Source organism: Mesoplodon densirostris, chromosome 4, assembly GCF_025265405.1.
Source record: "Mesoplodon densirostris isolate mMesDen1 chromosome 4, mMesDen1 primary haplotype, whole genome shotgun sequence".
Classification (NCBI taxonomy): Eukaryota; Metazoa; Chordata; class Mammalia; order Artiodactyla; family Ziphiidae; genus Mesoplodon; species Mesoplodon densirostris.
The window spans coordinates 99,802,320-99,826,492 of NC_082664.1; the positions used below are offsets into that span (position 1 = coordinate 99,802,320).

Consider the following 24,173-nt stretch of genomic DNA (forward strand, 5'->3'; position numbering starts at 1 on the left):
TAATGAAATTGAAGCTGTGATTAAAAATCCCCCAACAAACAAAAGTCCAGGACCAGATGGCTTCACAGGTGAATTCTATCAAACATTTAGAGAAGATCTAACACCAACCCTCTCAAACTCTTCCAAAAAAGTGCAGAGGAAGAAACACTCCCAAACTCATTTTATGAGGCCACCATCACCCTGATACCAAAAGCAGACAAAGATACTAAAAAAAGAAAATTACAGACCAATATCACTGATGAATATAGATGCAAAAATCCTCAACAAAATACTAGCAAACAGAATCCAACAGCACATTAAAAGGATCATACACCATGATCAAGTGGAATTTATCCCAGGGATGCAAGGATATATGCTAATCAATCAACATGATACACCATATTAACAAATTGAAGAATAAAAACCATATGATCATCTCAATAGATGCAAAAAAAGCGTTTGACAAAATTCTACACTGATTTATGATAAAAACTCTCCAGAAAGTGGGCACAGAGGGAACCTACCTCAACATAATAAAGGCCATATATGACAAACCCACAGCAAACATCATTCTCAATGGTGAAAAACCAAAAGCATTTCCTCTAAGATCAGGAACAAGACAAGGATGTCGATTCTCACCACTATTATTCAACATAGTTTTGGAAGTCCTAGCCATAGCAATCAGAAAAAAAAAAAAAAAAAGAAATAAAAGGAATACAAACTGGAAAAGAAGAAGTAAAACTGTCACTGTTTGCAGATGACATGATACTATACATAGAGAATCCTAAAGATGCTACCAGAAAACTACTAGAGCTCATCAATGAATTTGGTAAAGTTGCAGGATACAAAATTAATGCACAGAAATCTCTTGCATTCCTCTACACTAATGATGAAAAATCTGAAAGAGAAATTAAGGAAACACTCCCATTTACTACTGCAACAAAAAGAATAAAATACCTAGGAATAAACCTAACTAGGGAGACAAAAGACTCTTATATGTAGAAAACTATAACACACTGATGAAAGAAATTAAAGATGATATAAACAGATGGAGAAATATACCATGTTCTTGGATTGGTAGAGTCAACATTGTGAAAATGATTATACTACCGAAAGCAATCTACAGATTCAATGCAATCCCTACCAAATCACCAGTGGCATTTTTTATGGAACTAGAACAAAAAAATCTTAAAATTTGTATGGAGACACAAAAGACCCCGAGTAGCCAAAGCAGTCTTGAGGGAAAAAAACAGAGCTAGAGGAATCAGACTCCCTGACTTCAGACTATACTACAAAGCTACAGTAATCAAGACAATTTGGTACTGGCACAAAAACAAATATAGGTCAATGGAACAGGATAGAAATCACAGAGATAAACCCACGCACCTATGGTCAACTAATCAATGACAAAGGAGGCAAGGATATACAATGGAGAAAAGACAGTGTCTTCAATAAGTGGTGCTGGGAAAACAGGACAGTTATATGTAAAAGAATGAAATTAGAACACTCCCTAACACCATACACAAAAATAAACTCAAAATGGATTAGAGATCTAAATGTAAGACCGGATACTATAAAACTCTTAGAGGAAAACATAGGAAGAACACTCTTTGACATAAATCACAGCAAGATCTGTTTTGATCCACCTACTAGAGTAATGGAAATAAAAACAAAAATAAACAAACGGGACCTAATGAAACTTAAAAGCTTTTGCAAAGCAAAGGAAACTACAAACAAGACGAAAAGACAACCCTCAGAAATGGGAGAAAATATTTGCAAATGAATCAACAGACAAAGGATTAATCTCCAAAATATATAAACAGTTCATGCAGCTCAATAATAAAGAAACAAACAACCCAATCCAAAACTGGGCAGAAGACCTAAACAGACATTTCTCCAAAGAAGACATACAGATGGCCAAGAACCACATGAAAAGCTGCTCAACATCACTAATTATTAGAGAAATGCAAATCAAAACTACAATGAGGTATCACCTCACACCAGTTAGAATGGGCATCATCAGAAAACCTACAAACAACAACTGCTGGAGAGGTTGTGGAGAAAAGGGAATCCTCTTGCACTGTTGGTGGGAATGTAAATAGATACAGCCACTATGGAGAACAATATGGAGGTTCCTTAAAAAAGTAAAAATAGAATTACCATATGATCCAGCAATCCCACTACTGGGCATATACCCAGAGAAAACTGTATCTCAAAAAGACACATGCACTCCAATGTTCACTGCAGCACTATTTACAATAGCCAGGTCATGGAAGCAACCTAAATGCCCATCGACAGACGAATGGATAAAGAAGACGTGGTAGGGTTTCCCTGGTGGCACAGTGGTTGAGAATTTGCCTGCTAATGCAGGGGACACGGGCTCAAGCCCTGGTCTGGGAAGATCCCACATGCTGTGGAACAACTAGGCCCATGAGCCACAGCTACTGAGCCTGGGCGTCTGGAGCCTGTGGTCCGCAACAAGAGAGGCCGTGATAGTGAGAGGCCCATGCACCGCGATGAAGACTGGCCCCCGCTTGCCACAACTAGAGAAAGCCCTCGCACAGAAATGAAGACCCAACACAGCCAAAAATAAATAAATAAATTAATTAATTAACTTACAAAAATGAAGATGTGGTACATGTATACAATGGAATTACTCAGCCATAAAAAGGAATGAAATTGGGTCATTTGTAGAGACGTGGATGGATCTAGAGACTGTCATACGGAGTGAAGTAAGTCAGAAAGAGGAAAAACAAATATCGTATCTTAACGCGTATATGGGGAACCTAGAAAAATAGTACAGATGAACTGGTTTGCAGGGCAGAAACTGAGACACAGATGTAGAGAACAAACGTATGGACACCAAGGGGTGAAAGCAGCAGAGGTGGTGGTGGGATGAATTGGGAGATTGGGAATGACATGTATATACTGATGTATATAAAATGGATAACTAATAAGAACCTGCTGTATAAAAAAATAAGTTAAAAAAAAAGTACTTTTAGAAGTTTGGTTAATTTCCCAAAACGTAGAGATAGTGAAGGTTTTAGTTCACTGAAGTATTTGTTTTTGTATTGTCAATAGCTTTAGCTTTTAGAATGCTAAAATTAAAAAATTTTAAACTCAAAAAAAAAAAAGGGCTTCCCTGGTGGCACAGTAGTTGAGAGTCCGCCTGCCGATGCAGGGGACACAGGTTCGTGCCCCGCTCCGGAAAGATCCCACATGCCATGGAGCAGCTGGGCCCATGAGCCATGGCCACTGAGCCTGCGCATCCGGAGCCTGTGCTCCACAACGGGAGAGGCCACAACAGTGAGAGGCCCGCGTACCGCAAAAAAACTCCCAAGAAACAAAAAAACACAACAAAAACAAACATTAAATAAAATTCACGCCCCCCCCCCCAAAGCTATATTGTGACTTCCCTGGTGGTGCCGTGGTTAAGAATCCACCTGCCAATGCAGGGGACACGGGTTCAAGTCCTGGTCTGGGACGATCCCACTAAGCCCATGCGCCACCACTACTGAGCATGCGCTCTACAGCCTGAGAGCCATAGTTACTGAGCCTGCGTGCCACAGCTACTGAAGCCCGCGCGCCTAGATCCCATGTTCCGCGACAAAGAGAAGCCACTACAAGGAGAAGCCCGTGTACCACAACAAAGAGTAGCCCCTGCTCGCTGCAACTAGAGAAAGCCCACGTGCAGCAACGAAGACCCAACGCAGCCAAAAATCAATCAATCAATTTATTTTTTAAAAAGGCTATATTAATAAAGCCAGTTTGGTACTGGTATGAAGACAGGCATACAGATCGAAAGAACAATAGAGAATCCACAAATAGACCTTCACAGATATGACCTATTCATTTTTGACAAAGATGTCTAGGTATTCCAATGAGGAAAGAATAGGTTTTTAACAAATGATGTTGCAAAAATTGGGTGTTCATGTGAAAACAAACAAGTAAATCTCCCCCAAATCTCAAACTTTATATTGTCTATAAAAATGAGCTCAAGGGCTTCCCTGGTGGCGCAGTGGTTGAGAGTCCGCCTGCCGATGCAGGGGACACGGGTTCGTGCCCCGATCCCGGAAGATCCCACATGCCGCGGAGCGGCTGGGCCCGCGAGCCATGGCCGCGGAGCCTGTGTGTCCGGAGCCTGTGCTCCGCAACGGGAGAGGCCACAGCAGTGAGAGGCCCGCGTACAGCAAAAAAAAAAAAAAAAGTATTTAAAAAAAAATGAGCTCAAAATATATCTAAATGTTAAACTTAAAACAACAAAACTTCTAGAAGAAAACAGGGGTATGTTTTTTGTGACACTGGGTTAGGCAAAGATTTCCTAGCATGCATTAAAAAAGCATGAAAAAAAACTTATAAATTTGACTACATCAAAATTCTTTTAAAGTCTTGCTCCTCAAAAGGCATTGTTAGGAAAATGAAAAGGCAAGCCACAGACTGGGAGAAAATATTTACAAAACATCTATCTTCTAAAGACTGGTAATTAGAATATTAAAATACACATAACAACAACAACAACAACAAAACCTCTTACAATACCGTAAGACAAACATGCTTTTTCACATAGGCAAAAGATTTGAATAAACATTTCATCAAAGAAGATTATGAATGGTAAATAAACACAGGAAAAGATGCTGAACACCATTAATCATCAGGGAAAATTAAAACCACAAGGAAATAACAGTCTACAGCCATTCAAATGGCTAAAATTAAAAACTGGTAACTCCAAGTGTTGTCAAGATGGAGCAACTGAAACACTGCTAACATTGCTGGGAGAATGCAAAATAGTAAGTCACTTTAGAAAGCAGTTTAGCAGTTTCTTAGAAAGTCAAACATATATTTATAGACAACATAGCAATAAATTCCACTGTGGTATTTACCACCCCAAAAATCAAAATATACCTTTACACAAAGACTTTTACTGGAATTTCATAGCAGCTTAATTCATGATAACCCCAAACTGAAAACAGCCCAGACTGTCATCAATGGGTAAATGGATAAACAAATTGTGATACATCATTCAATGCAATAGACTCAGAATCAGAAGGAATGAACTACCGATACAAACAACATGGACGAATCTCAAGATCACTATGTTAAATTAAAAGAAAAAAGCCAGACAAAAAGACTACCTACTGTATGGTTCCATTTATATAATACCTTAGAAAAGGCGAAATTAATACAAGAAAGCGTATTAGTGATTAACAGGGACTGGAGGAAGAGGCTGACTGCAAGGGGACAGGAGGGAACTGTAGGGGTGATGGAAATGTTCCTATCATGACTGTGGCAGTGATTACACAATTCAAACATTTGTCAAAACTCATCAAACTGTGAACTTAAATTGGTGAGTTTTATTGTATATAAATTATATCACAATAAAGCTGAAAAAATGTATCCCCAAAAGAGAAGTATAATATTATATTTTAGTTTTTACCACTCCCAAACACCTTAACATTATAATCCTCTAGTTTCATTAACACTGAAACAGTCAGTGGCTTCTAAACAATATAAGTAGGAGTATCCAAACAAATCACCAAGTAGTTGAATATTTATAATGCTCAAAGATGATTTTACTTAACAGTTTCTACAATATCATGTGTACCTACTGGTAAATTTCTGATCTTTGGTGAGAAGATACTGAACTATATTGGTGAGAAGGACCAACAGTTTTACTAAGTATGCTACGTGGGATAAGGTAGAAAGCTATGGGACATTCTGTCAAATTACAACTGTGTGACAAAGAAGAAATGCAAGGAATTAGGCTGCTTGCAAATAACCATGAAACGAAGCACCAAATCATTCACTCGTTTCAGCTCTTTTACCGTTAGAGAGGAGAGGAGGTGGGGACCAGGGGTCATCGATGTTTCAATTCCTGGTGTGTTACAAAATGATGCCAAAAATTTGAAAGTGATCTTGAATGGAAAAGAATCTCCAGCAGGTTCCCTGGGATTATGCAAAATATCCCCTTTCAAAATGCAATCTGAATATGCCTAAGGAAGAAACCTCAAATTCAGTAATGTCAACAAACCCTATCCACATCTTTCAAAGAATTGAAACAGCAAATTTTCTTAAAAAAAAAAAAAAATCTTCCATTTAGAGAAGGATTTTCTTACCGTGAACTGCATCTCATTTGAAATGAGCCAAAGTTCACTTCCAGTGAAGTAAGTTTCTCTGTTAACAGGAAGAGCAAGAGTCCAGAATTGCTGTACTTTTGCTCCATGAATACAGCAACAAATTTAAATAGGTAACAGAAATAAAAAAGCAGATCCTTTAAAGAGTGAAGAATGCCAAGCCCCTCTGCATTATCAGGACATTGCTCTCTCCCCTTCCATGACCTTCAACACCTCTTCAGTCAACATTTTAGGAAACTTTCTTAAAATTCTTTATCTGAGAATGTTTTTCATCACCTTTTCACACGTCATTCCATAGCCAATAAGTAAACCGAACATTCTTGCCTTCAATATTTGAGGGACTAATACTCTACACTTTTCATGTAATTTTAGGCATTTGCGTGTTACAGAAAGTGAGTTATACATTTTGCAAAATAAAATATAATGTAAACAATCCATAAATATTTATTTAAAATAATGTATTATTTAACAAAAATAAAAATATTTAAGAGTATTACTTAAAATAATATATAATAAATACTGAAAGAAATTAAAATTAAATCAAACCTCTAACTAAATACACTAATTTCTGAATAACGATGATGAGAACATATTAGTGATGGGAGGCAATTCCCCATGGGTCTCCCCTTTTTCTGCACGTCTTGTGAGCAAAGGACACTGACCGTTTCAAGAATGTCTATGTATCAAACAGCCTTGGAAGACAGAGATACTGCTTTTTTCTGAAGCAAAGGGCAGATGTGTTGCATGAGGTCAAAGGTCAGGTAGGCTTACTGCCCAATGTAAAAATTCCAGTTTCCTACGGTTGGGGTTCCTCAGCTGTGACAGAGCATCTATCTGGGCCCCTCCGTATTGCCCCCGTGAGACTAGGGAAGCAAGAAGAACCAACGAGAAGCTGATGCTCATGGTGCTTTTTGAACGATGAGTAATAAATTCATCTGTCTCTGACCCAGGAGTTCCGTGACTTCAGCCAGCAGCCATGAAATTGTCAGGCTAACTTGGTACCTTACAAGCAGGGTAAAATCTCAGACCCATCACATTTTGACAAATTAGTCTATATTAAACAGTATTAAAACACTTAAACACAGCGGCAGCCAAAAATCTCTTGATATGATCACACCTATGTGGTGAAAAACTCTAATCTGATTCAATTTTTCACTGAGTGGTTATGCTTGAATAATCATAAAGAGACAACTAATATCCATTTTAATTTTTCTATAGCTTCCTGAATTTTCTTTAATGACTGTGTTACTTTTTAAAAATTTTTATTTTTATAAACTTGGATAGTACAGAGTTCTCATACACAGGGTCTCACCAGTTTCTTCAAACCAACACTGGTACCCTACTATTAATTAAATTACAGACTTTGGATTTCATTCATTTTTCCAATAATCTTCTTTACTGTTCCAGGATCCAATCCAGGATACCACATTGCATTTTGTGTGTATGTGTGTGTATAATTTTGCATTTTAAGACCTTTACTGAAATGTAATTCATGTACTCTCAAACTCACCCATTTAACAGAGCTGTGTAACCATCACCACTAACTAATTTTAGAATATTTTCATGGCACCAAAAAGAAACTGAGTAGTAGTCACACCCCACCCCAAACCCAGTTCTAGGCAATCAGTAATCTACTTTCTGTCTCTATGGATTTGCCTACTCTGGACATTTCATATAAATGGAATTGTACATTATGAGGTCTTTGGTGACTGGCTTCTTTCACTTAGCAAGAGGCTTTCAAGGTTCATCCGTGTCCTAGCATGTATTAGTACTTAATCTTACTGCCAAATAATGCTCCACTGTATAGATATGCCCAGGTTTTATTTATTTATTCTTCAGCTGATGGACATTTGGGCTGTTTTCACTTGCTGGCTGTTACGAATAATCCTGTTGTGAATAACCATATTCAAGTTTTTGGTGGACGTGTTTCATTTCTCTTGGGTATACATCTAGGAGTAGAACTGTTGTGTCATATGATAACTTTATGTTTAAAATTTTGAGGAACTGCCAGACTTTTCCAGAGTGGCTGCACCATTTGACATTCCCACTAGGAACGTATGAGTGTTCTAATTTCTCCACACCCTTGCCAACACTTGTTACTGTTCTTGTCTGTGTTTTGGTTGTACCCAAATTAGCAGGTATGAATGGTACCTCATATGAGTATATGATATATACTTCCAACCTTCCATTCTTTTAAAATGGAAAATATTTTTTAATCTATTGGTTACTTTCTAGGAAAGGAAGATTCTATAAAGACACAATGCTAAGCACCCTCAGATTTGTTTCCTTCCTTCTTTTATTAAAAAAAAAAAGTACTAAATAGGGACTTCCCTGGCGGTCCAGTGGTTAAGACTTCGCCTTCCAATGCAGGGGATGCGGGTTTGATCCCTGGGCCGGGAGTTAAGATCCCACATGCCTTGTGGCCAAAGAAAATAAAACGTAAAACAGAAGCAATATTGTAACAAATTCAATAAAGACTTAAAAAAAAAAAAAGTACTGGGCTTCCCTCGTGGCACAGTGGTTGAGAGTCCGCCTGCCAATGCAGGGGACACAGATTCGTGCCCCGGTCCAGGAGGATCCCACATGTCGCGGAGCGGCTGGGCCCGAGCCATGGCCGCTGAGCCTGTGCGTCCGGAGCCTGTGCTCCGCAACGGGAGAGGCCACAACAGTGAGAGGCCCACATACCGCAAAAAAAAAAAAAAGTACTAAAAACTTCTGTGGATCAAAACATTGTGTCAAGCCTTAAAAGCAGAAGTAGTAAAAGAACTGAGTCCTCAAAGAACTCATAGTTTATGTGAGAGAGACATGGAAATGTTAAGTAAATAAGTGTTCCACAGCATTTTGCACACATCAGGCACTGAAATGTGTGCTGACTTGGACAAGGTGTGCTGTGACCAACAGAAATGGGAATTAGAGTGAATGGGATACTCTAACGACAAACCATACTTGAAATGCTTTATACATTTCTGCCCAGGTCACAAATGTGACATACAGAGACACTGGGCCAGAATAACAACTCTTCTCTTTCACTTCATACAAGGCATTGCACAATATATAGAGGGGGGAGGTCAGAGATTGCCACGCCCTTGTAGAAGCAGAAGAATTCAGAGAGTTGAGTTTCACAGAAGTTAAGGAAGCGGAGGGCTGAAAAGAGAAGGTAGGTCCACAGTGCCAACTGCTGCTAAGGAGTCAAAACTGATAAATTTTTGAAAGGAAATTACTGAATTGGGCAACTGTGAGGTTTGTGGTGAGTTTGGAAAGAACAGTTTTAACAAGACAGGTGATACCAGAATTAAAACTGTAAAACATCTCCTTATATTTCTAAATTCATGGTACTTTCAAGTTTGCAAAGTATTTTGTCACCTAGATTTGACCTTTCTCCTGTCCCACAAGGAGGCACATTACCATTTTCAAGAAGAGGCCACACACTCAGTGAGGCTAGATTTGGGGATGGTATAGCTGTGTGTGAACTACATTGTACTGGTAACTTTATCTGCTCAAAAGACTGTAAGCTTCTTGAGAACTGAATCCCACCTTTTACTCAACGGATCTCCCAATGGGTAGATGGTAGATGCTTAGCGAATAATCTTTGAATTCCTTATTGTCAATGATTTTACAGAGAACTATAAGTTGGGAGAAACTTCTGCCTCCCTTTACTAGTTCCATTAAAGGGGGATGGGGGCACATCCCCCTTTAATAAGAGACTCAAAGGAGGTAACACAGCACTTAGAGACCGAGTGAGGACCCAGTTTTCCTCACTTCCAGTCCAGTGCTCTTTCCCCACCCCTGCAAATGTCTCTTCTTATTCTTAACTTTGTCTCAGAATTCAAATATTGTTTAAACAATTTTTAATAGCAATATGAAATTGGATAAGTCTGGCAAAGTGCATTTAACATCTCTGGAGAAGATTTGTTGGAAAATAGAGTCAACGTTCAATTTAGACCAAAATATTTAGAAAATAAAGTATTATCATAATGCAACAACTAAAATACGGAACTGTGGGTGCCGATATTCTGAACATTGAAATGCTGTAATTGAAAGAAATGTTTTTTGTTTGTTTTGGCTTTGTCTATTTCAAGGAGCCTGTATTTTCAATCACTAACAGTTAATTACCAATGATGTACTGAGAAGGCTCACTGTCTCTAACTACACAAAAAACTTCAGGAAATCTGGCAATGATGCAGTTCCAGTCGGTTTCTTCTCTGGAATTAGGACTCATTCACAAACACTGAAAGTAAAATCTCTACTGAAAATTAGTAAATTTCAGGTAAATCAAAGACTTCCTCACCAGGAAAGGATGGGGAAATCTAGCATAACAAGTCTTCCTAGAACTATCTTGCTGATTCATTCACACATTGGCCAGTCAGCTTTTGGGGAGTACTGTACCCACTTTAGGCAAGGAACAGTGTCAAGGTACAGCAACAGAAAGACGAATCATGATCCTGATGACAACTGGCACAATAGGTCCCACAGTTTTAAAGTATGATGGAGCTCAGTTCATTTAAAATGTCAAGGGTTACATCTGCCTCCACATCCCAGGATGACACACGTAAAACCATACGGGTCTAAGGATTATCAGACCCCATGAAATAACTCCACAAACTGGGGACTACAGGTTGGGAAACAGACTAGATTGTGAAATACAATAGGTAAACCAGTACCTGAAACCCAGAGAGGTAAGGAAGTCTCTAGTATAAAAAAAGATAATTTCTGGCTCAGAGATTTGGGAAAAGCTTATTAACAAAGCTGGTGGTATACGAGGTAAGCCCTACGGGGGGGGGGGGTGTGCTTAAAAGAGAGAGATGGTACGGCAGGGCACTCCAGCCACGTGACAATGAGGATGAGCAAACAGTCAGGACGCTTCAGAGCTGGAGTGCACAGCCTTTGGTGGTACAGACTCCTTCAAGAATCTGAGGGAAGCCATGGACCCCTTCCCAGAAACATACATGTATGTGTCCAGTCAGTGGTTCTGGAGCACAGCTGTACAACTCAGAGCAGAGACTTTTCCTTAGATGCTTCTGAGGAGCACGAAAAGCCCAAGAGTGTCCAGAAGTATAAACTGAGGAAAGAAGAATAATGGGAGATATGGCTTTGTTCTTTACCAGGGTGGACCCCTCTCCCCAATTATTTAAGCAAGGGAGTGAAAAAAAAAGCAGTATTATACTAGGAAAACAACTGTAGAAATGTACAGATAAAATCAGACAGTGGGGAGGAAAGAAGCAGCACGGGACATCCAGGACACACAAGACCAGTCAGGAGGGGCCCAGACTGCTCTGGTCTGGAGACAGCGTGTGCCTGGACTGGGGAAATGGCCTTTGGAGCACAGAAGCAGCAGCAGGTCAGCAAGCTGGTACAAAGGGCAGAACCCACAGAAATGAGAGAGAAAGAGGAACCAAAAATCCACAATTTAACACTTAGGAAATCCAGAGGAGATGATGATGGTGGCTACTATTTGACTGTATTGAGTTTTAAGTGTTAAGATGTCTTCCAAACGGTTAAACAAAGTTATGGTTATTGAGAGAAAGGTTGGAACTGTCTTCATCTGTTCTTGAGTAAAAGGTGAAAAGGATGTGTAAGAGAGTAGAGGCAGAACACACCAAGAGAAAAGACACACTGAAGGCAGCACACATGTTAGATAACACACATCTACAGATGAAGCAGCTTGGAAAGCTGGCTTCTTACAAACATAAACAGCATAAAATTGAGTGTGGATTAACAAAATGCAAATAAATCAAAACCACAGTGAGATACCACATCACACCCGTCTTAGGATGGCTGTTATTAAACACACACACACACACACACACACACACACACACCACCAACAACAACAACAACTACCTCCAGAAAATAACCAGTGTTGGTGAGAATGCAGAGAAACTGAAAACTTTGTGCATGTTAACTCTTGAGAATGTAAAATGGCACAGTCACTGTATAAAACAGTAAGGGGGTTCCTCCAAAACGTAAACAGAATTACCTTATGATCCAGCAATTCCATTTCTGGGTACACACCCAAAAGAACTGAAAGCAGGGACTCAAACAGATATTTGTATACCAACGTTCACAGCAGCAATATTCACAATAGACAAAAGGGGAAAACAACTCAAATGGCCATCAACAGATGAATGGATAAACGAAAGGTAGTACGTACATGCAGTGGAATGTTATTCAGCCTTAAAATAAGGAGAGAATTGTGACACATGCTACAACATGGATAAACCCTGAAGACCTTATGCTAAGTGAAATAAGCCAGTCACAAAAAGGACAAATACTGTATGATTCCACTTATATAAGATACCTAGAGTTGTCAAATTCATAGAGCCAAAAAACAGAATAGTGGTTGCCAGGGACTGGGGGAAGGGGGAAATAAAGAGTTATTGTTTAGCAGGTACAGAATTTCAGTTCGCAAAGATGAAAAAGTTCTGGAGATGGACAGTGGTAATATAATAGCTGCACAACAATGTGAATGTACTGTTAATGCCACTGAACTGTACACTTAAATGTGGTAAATTTTATGTTATGTATATTTTCCTGACACCCCCCCCCCAATAAAAGGAAGTGTGCAGCAGTTAGAGAGAAGTGAGCTTGTTTAGAGAAAAGAAGCGGCACAGTCAGAAGGAGTGTTGGTAATCTGGGCCAGATGCTACCAATCATGGTCAATGCCATTAACCAGAAGACAAACTCCTTATGCACGGAGTGTGGAAAGAATGTCAAAACATGTATCAGCGTTTTCAACCACATCCTGTGTACAGTAATAGCAACACCAAGCAGATCATATTCATGTGTGAAAGATACTGTGCTTATTATACATAAGTAAGCTGTTTAAGAATAAACTGGATTACAAAACATCTCTCCCTCCTTCTGCCCGGTTTCAGAATCACTGATGTGACAGATACATTTACCCTGGTCTTGGGTTTATTTTTCAACAACTCCCCTGTTTCTCACTCACACAATGAGATAACTTAAAGGCCACACACACTACGTGGCTCCACCTGAAACATTTTCAGAGTGCCTGCTATGGGCCAGAGAAAATGCCAGGCCCTGATTATATACATGATAACACACCTCTTCTCATGTTAGTCTCTTTTCCAAAAGGTGACTTCTAAGACTCAGGTTTCTACATTACTGGATGATGACCTGGTTCTCTTTATTACCGACACTCTTCTTAGCCAGCCCTGAGACTAGGCTTGGAAGAAGATTCTGATCGCCAGCAGAATTAGGAGACAAACCAGAAAGAAACAGCAGTGTTGAGATTGCTAATAATTTGAGCTTAAGAGAAAAACAAAGATAATGATTAATGATAAGCCCCCTTATCCAGGTTTTGCCCTATGGAATCTTTGAATTATTAGCAAAATACAGGATTGGCAACTGATTGAATGGGTAGGAGAGGAAACAGTTCAAAATGATTCTGAAATTTTGTTTAGCAAGTAGTTGGAAATGAGGAACACAGAGATTCTGCCATTAAATATCCACATCTTTTGGAGGAATAAGTTACCAAAAACTACTTTCTGGCTCTGACTCCATTTATGATTCTTTAGCTAAAACACAAACTTAATCCTTTGTCCACGTTGTATCTCCATGACAACCAGACCATGGACACTACAAGTACTGAACATCCAAAGTCCTGGTGAGTTATAGTGCACATGGAACACGGGATAAGAGAAGTTAATTCAAAAGAAATGTCGACCCATCCTGGTAATTTTTCATTCCTGTCACGAAGCCTGGGATCCCTTGTGATTATCTAAACCACACCTAAGTTGCGTTCCCATCAGTCTGAAAATAGAGTTGTACATATTTTCAGTGGAAAGAGAACTCTTGTTTTTGGCAGTGTTTCTGCTACTGTTTATATCTGAACATCCTAATAATACAGCACATGGTTACACCCAGCCTTCCCAGCCATTGCCTGTATTTACTTCCTCTGCAACTGTCTCAGGAGATCTAGCCAGAGTTACAAGGCTGAACAAAAGGAAGCAAAAACCCCTCCATCCGGACATGGAAGCCAACACTTGAGTCTAAGTCTTTTCAGGGAATCTGAGTATAACTGAGCAGACAGGCATAGTTGTCTTCAATCCTTAGCCTCCTTATGTCTTTTGTTTGAAGCAGCATGGAAGTGTCTTAAAGCAAGTAAACTTTTTAAAGGATGTGTATTTCTCTGGAAAATGACACTGGAGTTAAAGACAAGCTACTCCTTCTGAGCTTTCACTAATGAGGTCAGGTGGCCTGCCCAAACATCAAGGATGGTGAGGGGGTCATCCTCCTCTGTGAACATTTTTATTCAATGCACGCAAAACATGGTTGCAAATCTTTTAACCATTCATCTGGTACTCTGAATTACTAGCGACAAAGTAAGTTCTCAATAAATCATCAGTAACATGAAAAATCATGTTATTATTAGTAGGCAATGTTTTTCCAGGTACCCAAAATAATAAAACTAGTAAAACAGAAATGGTCCCTGTACTAAAATCAGCTTAAGTCAGCAGTTAATCCTAGATTCCGACTCCCCTCCTTCTGGTATGCTAGTTTTGCAGTAAGTTCCTGATACTTGGTATCCTCTTGTGTTAGGAGTGGTCTCTTATTCAATGTGCTCATGAGTTAGCTACTGAACCATGTCAGACAAAGGGTCCTGTCATTCACCAACTTGTGAGGTCAATACTAGCTTTTTGAAGGATGCTGAGGAAAATGGGCATGTTGATACCAAAGGGCCTCTGCCAAGAATTAAAATTCTTCCTTATCCCATTCTGTGCACATGATTCATAGTTACCAACCACTTATCGACCATAAGAGCCAGAAGGCATATATGCACTGGGGGAGAGGGGTAACCAATAAGGTGAGGAAGAGAAGTGTGTATGCGTGTACTGGGCTGGGGGATGGTGGCATGGGTGACCAAAGGATACTATCAACCTACACCTTAGTATTTAGAAAAAAATTCAGAAAGGAGGTAAGATTTCAGAGGATGCTGGGGGCTGATGATGGGATGCTGGGGGCTGATGATGGGAAGCAAGAGCTGATCTGAGGATAAAGACCAGTGTGTCCAGCCTCAGGGAAATCCTAAGAGATGGCTTTGACGCAGAAAAGCTACCATGAAACTAACTGTACAGAACTGACAAAGGGAACAGATCAGAATGCGGAATAAGCCCAAGAAAGTATGGGTATATAAAAGAGGATCAGAATCTTGAAGTTAATCTACAGTGAATTATTCAGCCAATGGGAGGGACTGGAGTTGTAAATGTGTGATACCAAAGGGATAGGCTCACAATCTAAATTTTGTGATGACTGTCATAATTCATCTCTCTGTTCTTACCCCAATCTCATCAGTACATTAAGTATAGTTTGCATAACATGAACAAATATTAAAAGATTAACTCATTCAATTAACAAAACTTACTGCGTATTTAGTAAGAATGAGGGACACTGTTTAGATATAGTAAGTAGATGAAAAAATTACAAACTCCTTACTATAAAATAAAGCAATCTTCCACAGAAAAGGAGTGAGAAAATATACATGATCACTTGAGAACTGAAGTGGCATATACACCCAATATAATTATTTTTTTTAAAAAACCCACTGGAGTGGCATGGACATATATATACATTACCAAACGTAAAATAGATAGCTAGTGGGAAGTAGCCGCATAGCACAGGGAGATCAGCTTGGTGCTTTGTGACCACCTAGAGGGGTGGGATAGGGAGGGTGGGAGGGAGGGAGACGCAAGAGGGAAGAGATATGGGAACATATGTATATGTAGAACTGATTCACTTTGTTATAAAGCAGAAACTAACACACCATTGTAAAGCAATTATACTCCAATAAAGATGTTAAAAAAAAAAAAAAACACTGGTTAAAGACACAAATTCGAAATGGAAGATAATTGGAGACCACTTCTGAATGACTAAAAATCATTCTAAAAATTGTGTGGCAAAATGAATTTAGATGAGATCATGCACCTGTCCAAAGTGTTGTAGAACGAATTCCCACACTGGGAAAAAAAGTGCTTGCGATAACTTCTAAGACTTCTTTCAATAGAAAAAGTTTGATTTTTAAAAATACATATATATATAAATAAAAATTGATATACATATTCATGTAATAAGAGGAATTGGCTGACTCAAAGACGAGACCTAGGGTAGCAAGAAAAAACATGAACTTTGAAAACAATCAGATCTGGGGTTGCATCCTATTACCTACTATGTGTGAGCTGTGAGAACTTTGGAAAATTACTGACTATCCAAATCTGTTTTTCCATATGTAAAATGAGACAAATACTAGGAATGATGTAAAAATTAAATGCCTGTATCTCATACCCATCCACTTATTACCACTTCAGACCACAAAGCCATTTCATCATGCCTGGACTAGCATAATGGCAGCCTAAGTGACTCCCACATGCCGGAATGATCTTCTAAAAAAAATAGAGAAGTAACATATCTAAGCAAAGCAAACTCCTCACCATGGCTGTCAAGGCCCAGCCCTTCCAGGGCCTACTTATGACTCCACCCCACTTGCTCAGTATTTTCTCATCACAATGGCCCTGCCCATTCTTCCCTACCTCAGGGCCTCTGTATCTGCCGTTCCTTCTTTCTGGAACGCCTTCCCTTGGTATAGCTCCAGCAGCTCTTTATCCTCTGGAGAACAGTTTTTTAAATGTCAGCATCTCAGAAAGATCTTCTATCTGAAATACGATTCCCATTATTCCCACAGAGCACACTGTTTATTTCTATCAAATCACTAACAGTAATTTGTACTTTTTCTTTCTCTATTTACTGCCTGTCTTTAAGCAACACGAGGACTTTAAAGACCCGTGTGCCCCTTGGACCTAGCACGTCTGACATCGAACAGGTCATTAATATAGTTTTCATGCAGAGCTCTCAGTGATGTCACCTTCTCTGTCTCCAAAGCAAAGAATCAGCACCAAACTCACCCATCTCATTTTAAACTGGAAATGGCATATTTTCAGGACTCTTTGTGTTTACTTATTTGTAATAAATGCTTACTTTCAGAGAAGTGAAGTTTCCTCTACTGAAAATCTTTCATTGCGTAAGGGCCGTATGGTGCAAAAAAATAATACAGACACAGGTACATCTAAAAAAATCCTAATTATGTCCGTTATTAGCTGTGGCCTTGTGGAAAAAAAATCACATCACTCAAGTCCTTTACGTTCCTCACCCTGGCTCAGGAGAATCCTCAATCTCTTCATATGAAGGGGCGGGGGAACCGCTGTTGCCTGACCAGTCAGTCTCAAACGAAATAACATACATAAAAGTGTTTTGTTAAAACTGTAAAACAGCATCTACGAGGCCAATAAGCCTGTGCTAATTTAGCCCCATTCCTGAGGGCTTTCATGTCCCATGAGAGTGAAGAGTACTGAACATTTTAGCACTAGTTTAAATGTACCATATACTCCTTCTGATACTCAGATTGAGATTTTCTATCCTCCCTCCCCTATTTTCCTTCTTTCTTTTTCCCCCAGACAGGTAAAATAATAAAGAGTCAAGCATATAAAGATTCTAAAAACTAGGCTCTCCTAAACATGAGGACAAAAATTTTAAAGCATCACTGTGATTTCACAGTGGAAATCACATTTCAGAGAAACTAAAATGAATACCTCGGATCAAGTTCAAAATGCCAAGTTGCCCACTGCTCTCAGCCTCGGCCTGGCATATCAAACCACAACCTGACAGCGATCATGGAGGGACAGACGCCACTCCCTCCACAGTCACAACTCCTCCACCTAGCCCCTCGTCCGGCGTGGTAGTGTTATTTCATTGACTTCTGTGTCTAGCCTTCTGAGCCGTTTCTTGGCCTCAGTGGACCAATGAAAAGAATTAAGGAGTCTCAGGTAACACACTGAATTGATAAATCAGTACAAGAGCTCCACTATTTCCCTGACCAGGGCGGTACATTACTACTTTGCCTGGACTCCCCTGGCTCCACACCTCCACAAGTTCAGGTACTGAGGTTCTCTTGGCAACTGTGAAGCACTTGTTTAGCTTCCAATTTCCCCTGCCTTGGCCAGAAAACTGCTAAACTTCCAAAAAGTGCTCCTTGAGTCGTCCAACATTCCCAGACTCCCATCTTATGGCTGGAGGAGTCATTACTAATTTTAGATTCAAGGATGCCTTCTGTGAGCAATCAGCCATCCAGAGTCTCCGCCCCCATCCTGCTTAGACACCCAGTATCACTACCAGGAGAAAACAAACAAATACAGCTATTAACATTCAAAGGCTAGACCTGAAAAGCAGTCAAACCAAGCCAAAGGGGCCACTTTGCCACTTTAATAAATAGATTGACTGGAGATCCTTCCAAAGGAAATAAGTACTGTCTGTCTTTCCCCTCAGAGCTGTGAGGAGAGAGAGCAGAAACAACAGATAGAAAAGACTCAGGCAAAAGACAAAGAGACAGAGGCAGAAGGAGAGAGACTGACAGAGAAAGATACCCCCCCAGATGGGGGCCTGGGGTTGGGAGGAGAGGGGTGGGGATGACAGGGACAGAGGGACACAGACATCTGAGGAAAGGGCAACTCTGAAGGTGAACTTCTCCGTCTGTGATTTTCAAGAGTATGAGGTTCTCCTGAGCATAAGAATCCATTTTAAAGCAAGTACAATGACACTGAAGCAGTAAGTGGCTCAATGCTGATTCTGAAGTCCCCACTGTCTCTGTTCAGATATTCTGCTAAGAACCTTAAAATCACCAACCCAACCCAGCTCTCCCTACTGTTCACACACACACACTTCTCAGCCGTTCTCCCAATACAGGGGGGCCAGGAAATCCAGCTACTGGATTCAGAGACAGAAGAGCCTGAGAGCTTTGGAGTGGAGGGAGTGTGGCCCCTTACCTTCAGCAACACCACGTCCACAGTCCTGTCCACCTTGGAGATGTCACATAGGCTGTAGCGCCTCTTGTGCCGTTCATACATTTTGTCCAAATGCAGAAGAGAGGAAGTAAGATGCAGGAGATGTACCCACTGTCAACCTGGGGGACCACCGCACTCCCGCAAGTGCAGAGCTCCAAATTTCTTTCCGTGAGCTGGAGGGGATTTATGACTTCCAGACTCCTCTATGTAGAAAACCCTCAAAGGGTCAAAAAAATGAATTAAAGAAAACCAAGCAGAATCCCAATTCCTTGAACGGACTGAGAACTTCCTGGCAACTTCAGAGCACTGGGATGATGAATTTACAATTTACAATTCATAATATGAATAATAAATGCTTCCAGATGCTATACTTTAGGCAGATCTTGACCGAAAGAGAAGCACACACCATTTCCATCACTGGCGATAATTCCAGTGGAAAAATTAAGAATTAACCGGCTACACATAACGGCTGACGCACGTGGTGGAATAGCCCAAAGCAGGCAATAAAAATCCAGTATGTACTTTGTCAGGAAAAGAGAAAGAGAGAAGGGAAGACAACTCTAATTTGAAGGGATGATAGGAAAAAATTCTCTCATTAAATCCTCTTCTTGCTTATAAAACAAAAACAAAGACAAGGAAAATCAATTTTTCCTTTACAGGAAAAAAAAAAAGTTGAAGCTCTGAGATTCTGTTCAAAGTAAAGAGTCTTCAGTCAGCCTCTTGCTCGCCAGGCAGTAGGGCTTGCTTCTGGTTTCAGTTGAAAATATCTAATGACATCAGAGCGAAAGGCGGGGGGGAAAAAAGACCACTCCTCCCTTCTTGCTCCCTCCCTTCTTGGGCGCTGGCCCTTCCCTACCCCAGACCCCTCACCCCTTTTCCCTGCCTCTCAGGAACGTCACTACTTGCCCTTTCAGCCCTACACCAGCAGCTTCGGAGGCTTGAAAACCTAATGGCAGTGGTGGGAATGTGATTCATCCACAGACGAAGAAGAGAAAAACAAGGCTTCCTTTTCCAACCCGTTTCCTCCTCCTCCCCTTTCTCCTCCTCACGCTGTTCCCTATGAAAAAGGCTCTGTCAGGCATTTCCAGATGCACCCCAAGCGCTCTGATGTCGGGGGAGGTATGCTAATAAAGGGAGGGGGTGTCATCCTAAACACTACAGGCAAGTTCAACACACTTATCTGTTCCACGAAATCGGGGAAATTGAAACTACACAAGGCAGACACTGCATCTCCCTGCCAAATGCAAGTCAGTGATTTAATATGAGAAAAATGCTAGTCAATATTTCAGGGCTATGTTTCCAGGATCCAGAAGGGGTTACAGAAGTGACTGACAAGGTTTAGAAATCATCAAGAGGTCAGCTTTTTTTTCTTGGCGGAGAGGAAGGGAGGGATGGGGAGGTGGTAGGAGGAGTACTTTAAAGAAAATTTTACAGGAAAGAAGTAGAATGACAGGCATGTGTGTCAGTACGTTGTATGACTAAGAAGAGTCACCTGGCTGGGACTTCTTCCCCCCTGACAGCCACCACTCACATTAACTGAGCCCGGAGTGTGGCTCTACCACTCTGTGCGCCCGCTCTCTTACTATCCAAGAGCCCTCCAGCCCCACCCTAGCCAAGATTCTCAGGGGCAGACCTGTTCCAGAATTCACTTTCTTACCTGGGTCATAAATGATCTGGGAGGGAAAGGAGGAGAAGGAGCTGAGGGGGACAAAAAGGGAAGAGTGGAGAAAGGAAAACTCCAAAGATGTTCTCCTTCTAGGAGCATCAGGCAGCTGGCATTTTCCTCAAGTGGCCAGAGGAGTCCTTGGCTAGAGTGTGAATGAGGGGACTCAAACATCACAGTGGAAGGAAAAAAGAGATTTAATACTTAAATTTCTGTCAATATCACAAACAGAGCTGGTGATGAGGCTTTCCAGGAGCTATGAAAGGGGTAGAGAAGGTCTGATGAGTCACCATCTCCTCTGGCCAGGCATTCAAGTAGCTAACCAGCTCAAAGGAGAGCAAGGCAGCGAATCCTGCTAGTACGCATCTCCCCCTCTACCTAACACACCGCAGCCACTGAGCCCAGTCCCACACTGTTCCATCCACTGCAGGGAGGTAGACAGCCCCTCCCCTTCCCCACACGCCCCCAGTGAGCCTAGCTCTGTGATGCTACCAACGTGGACAGTGAACCAGATGTTGCTTTTCATTAGAGTGATGATGGGAAACAGTAGAAACAGATGATTAGAGAGAGATTAGAAAGTTGTAAATAAAATTCTAGCTCAGGCTTACCAAAAGGGTGGGAACCTGGCCGGGGATTTATAACTACTCTGAAACTATGTGGTCTAGGGCACAAATCGAAAGGTCCTTTAGGTTTTAGTGTAGGGGAAAATGGATAGTTTATTATCTTTTCTGTATGAACTTTCACCAAGCAATAATTTAGAACTCTCCTTCCTCCCCATATAAACACAAAGCTGTCACCCCTCTGTCCTCAATATGGTTTATTCCTCACTGCCCCTCCCTTCTGTTTTAATTAGAATCAAATGTTTCCTGCTTCCAAGGTTTCCAGGCATCTCCCTAAGGATCACAGATGCTTTAATCACCACAGAGCCTTTCTATTCCCAACCTCTTGTAATCCTGACTTAAATAATCTATACTGATTTAACAGATATTTTGTGCCTTGCAGCAAAGGCAAACAAAGGAAACAAAGAACAAGGTCTCTGTCCTCAAGAAGTTCATATAATTAGAAACCTCTTTCAAAGTTATACAATTGTCTGAAATGGCCGAGATTACTGTTTTGAGACAAACAGATTAATTTCTGTATTTCTGATGATCTGCTGGCTTTGTGCTACAGGCTGGAAATCGAGACTTCCTCCTTTTTCTGTACACATAAATATATTAAAAGGATTTGGAATTGTTCTTGAGTATTTTGTTCCTTCTTGGAGAACAAATTCTCTGGGTAGGGAACACATACTCTGGCGGGGGAAGAGTCTGTTTTGCTTTCCCCTCTGGATTTGTTCAGCACTCTCCACAGAAGACTGAGTCTGTAGTCCTGTGCTTTTGCTGCTGATGTGACAATTCCAAGTTTTTATCAAAAACATCTGGAACCACTGAACAGTTACTCTGTTAGGATTTTGAAACACAGAAACCAATCATTTTACATCCAAACCATAGAGCTGATACCTATGAATTTTCGTTTTAAGAATATTCCCCTTTTCTTTAACTTTGGGAACTTGTAGTAAATATGTTTATTATTTACAACCTCTTACAATAGTAATTATTCACAAGATTAATTATTTCTCCCTTCTTTCTGTGTCCTCCATCCCACTCTCCAGCCACAAGAAGGAGCCCTACGTTCTTCAATAGAAGCTTCAAGTGCTTAAAGTCTGTTCATACCACAGGTCCAACATATATTCTTAAAGATTCCAGAAAATGAAGTATAAAAATATTTTATGGGGCCTCCCTGGTGGCGCAAGTGGTTGAGAGTCCGCCTGCCGATGCAGGGGATACGGGTTCGTGCCCCGGTCTGGGAGGATCCCATATGCCGCGGAGCGGCTGGGCCCGTGAGCCATGGCCGCTGAGCCTGCGCGTCCGGAGCCTGCGCGTCCGGAGCCTGTGCTCCGCAACGGGGGAGGCCACGGCAGTGAGGGGCCCGCATACCGCAAAAAAAAAAAAAAAAAAAAAAAAATATTTTATGCATTTGAAGTTAACTAGAGCATTTCTGTTCATGAATTAAATTTTCCCTTGATATTTAACTCTTAAGGTCTAACCCTTACCCACATTATTTCAGCATTCTTATGGGTCAACTCTACTTGGCTCCTTTTGTTTCAGTTAAGGCAGAACACTATCTAAAGTCTCAGAGTGGGCTTCCCTGGTGGCGTAGTGGTTGAGAGTCCGCCTGTCGATGCAGGAGACACGGGTTCATGCCCCGGTCTGGGAAGATCCCACATGCCGCGGAGCGGCTGGGCCTGTGAGCCATGGCCACTGAGCCTGCGCGTCCGGAGCCTGTGCTCCGCAACGGGAGAGGCCACAACAGTGAGAGGCCCGTGTACCGCAAAAAAAATAAAATAAAAAAAATAAATAAATAAAAATAAAGTCTCATAGCAAAGTTTCTGAATTAGGACACCACTTAGTGGGTATATGAAAGATCTTTCATATACACAAAGGCCAGCAAGCACTGGGGCAGGGAAAGGGGTGTCTACTGCTACTAAAACATTTGTCCTGTACCCCAAAGTGAACATAAAGTAGTAGCATGTCACTGGCTAAAAGACCCACCAATGGTCAGTTTCGTCTCTGCAAGGAGCACAAGGTGAAAATCAAAGGTTCTTTCCACTCCTAGGTGTGCCACTATCTCACTGAGCATCCTGGGATAATTAGTTTGACTCTTGGACCTGGGTTTCCAGAACTGGAAAATGAGAAGGGCTGGACACTAGGTCGTATCTGAAGTTCTTTCTTGATCGGATATGGTCAGTCTGAGACTAACAAATCTTTATCACTTGCCATATGGCTCATAGGATGTGGGTAGATGCAGAGGAAAAAGAAAAAGGGATTGAGAAATTCTCTCAAGATCTGTTGTAGAAAACATGTAGTATATTCTTGCTTAATTATATTTTCCACCTCCACTTTTCATGTGAAATAAAAAGGAAGGAAACGTCTACCACAGTCAACAATTTTCATTAACCTATGATTTCATTAACTTAAAAAATAGTGAGTCTTCCAGAGCTACACATTTGTTGGTGGCAAAGTTTACTAAAATATAGATAAAACATTGTATTATTTTTATTATTATAGCCTCCACATGAGCAACTCCAGTCTGCTTAAAATAACAGTCTGCTCCAAATAAGATTTTTGAGTAATTGAGAGAAGATGGGGGTTATTTACAACAGCTGCATTGTTTCCAGCGAGGATTTCCTTTTTCATTTCAATTTAGGTGTTCAAGCACTACTGGTCCAGGAGAGGGAGGCCTAAGGTCCCCACTCTCCTGGCTTTTCTTCCACTCCCAGATTTGGAGGTTCCAAGAAGGTTAAAAGAAAAAAGGAGAAGGGGAAGGCCTAAAGGGCAAGCAACCAGTCAACCAGCAATTCTCCTCAAACCACCATCTGGCGGCAGCAGGCAGCTCCTCAGCTTTAACCCTTTCTTGACTTCTTCAAGAAGAAACCTTAACACAATTTAGCTGGTAGCAGCAGGCTGTTTGACAACAATAACAATAGCAAAAAGTAACTAAGATGGAAGT

The 24,173-nt window shown here is 40.8% G+C and overlaps 1 protein-coding gene across 9 annotated transcripts in view; it reads right to left on the minus strand.

Moving 5' to 3' along the window:
* Nucleotides 1-24,173, minus strand: part of LOC132488556 (A-kinase anchor protein 13-like) — a 371,872-nt gene that overhangs the window by 115,931 nt on the left and 231,768 nt on the right. For 6 of the 9 annotated variants that reach the window (XM_060096873.1, XM_060096870.1, XM_060096869.1 and 3 more), the window contains exon 9: nt 5,802-5,969. The exons of 2 other annotated variants lie outside the window; for them this stretch is intronic. In XM_060096873.1, the coding sequence (XP_059952856.1) occupies nt 5,802-5,969 (168 nt within the window). Of the gene's footprint in view, nt 1-5,801; nt 5,970-18,943; nt 20,103-24,173 lie in introns of those variants that run through there. One more of the 9 variants, XM_060096875.1, reaches the window with a different exon arrangement.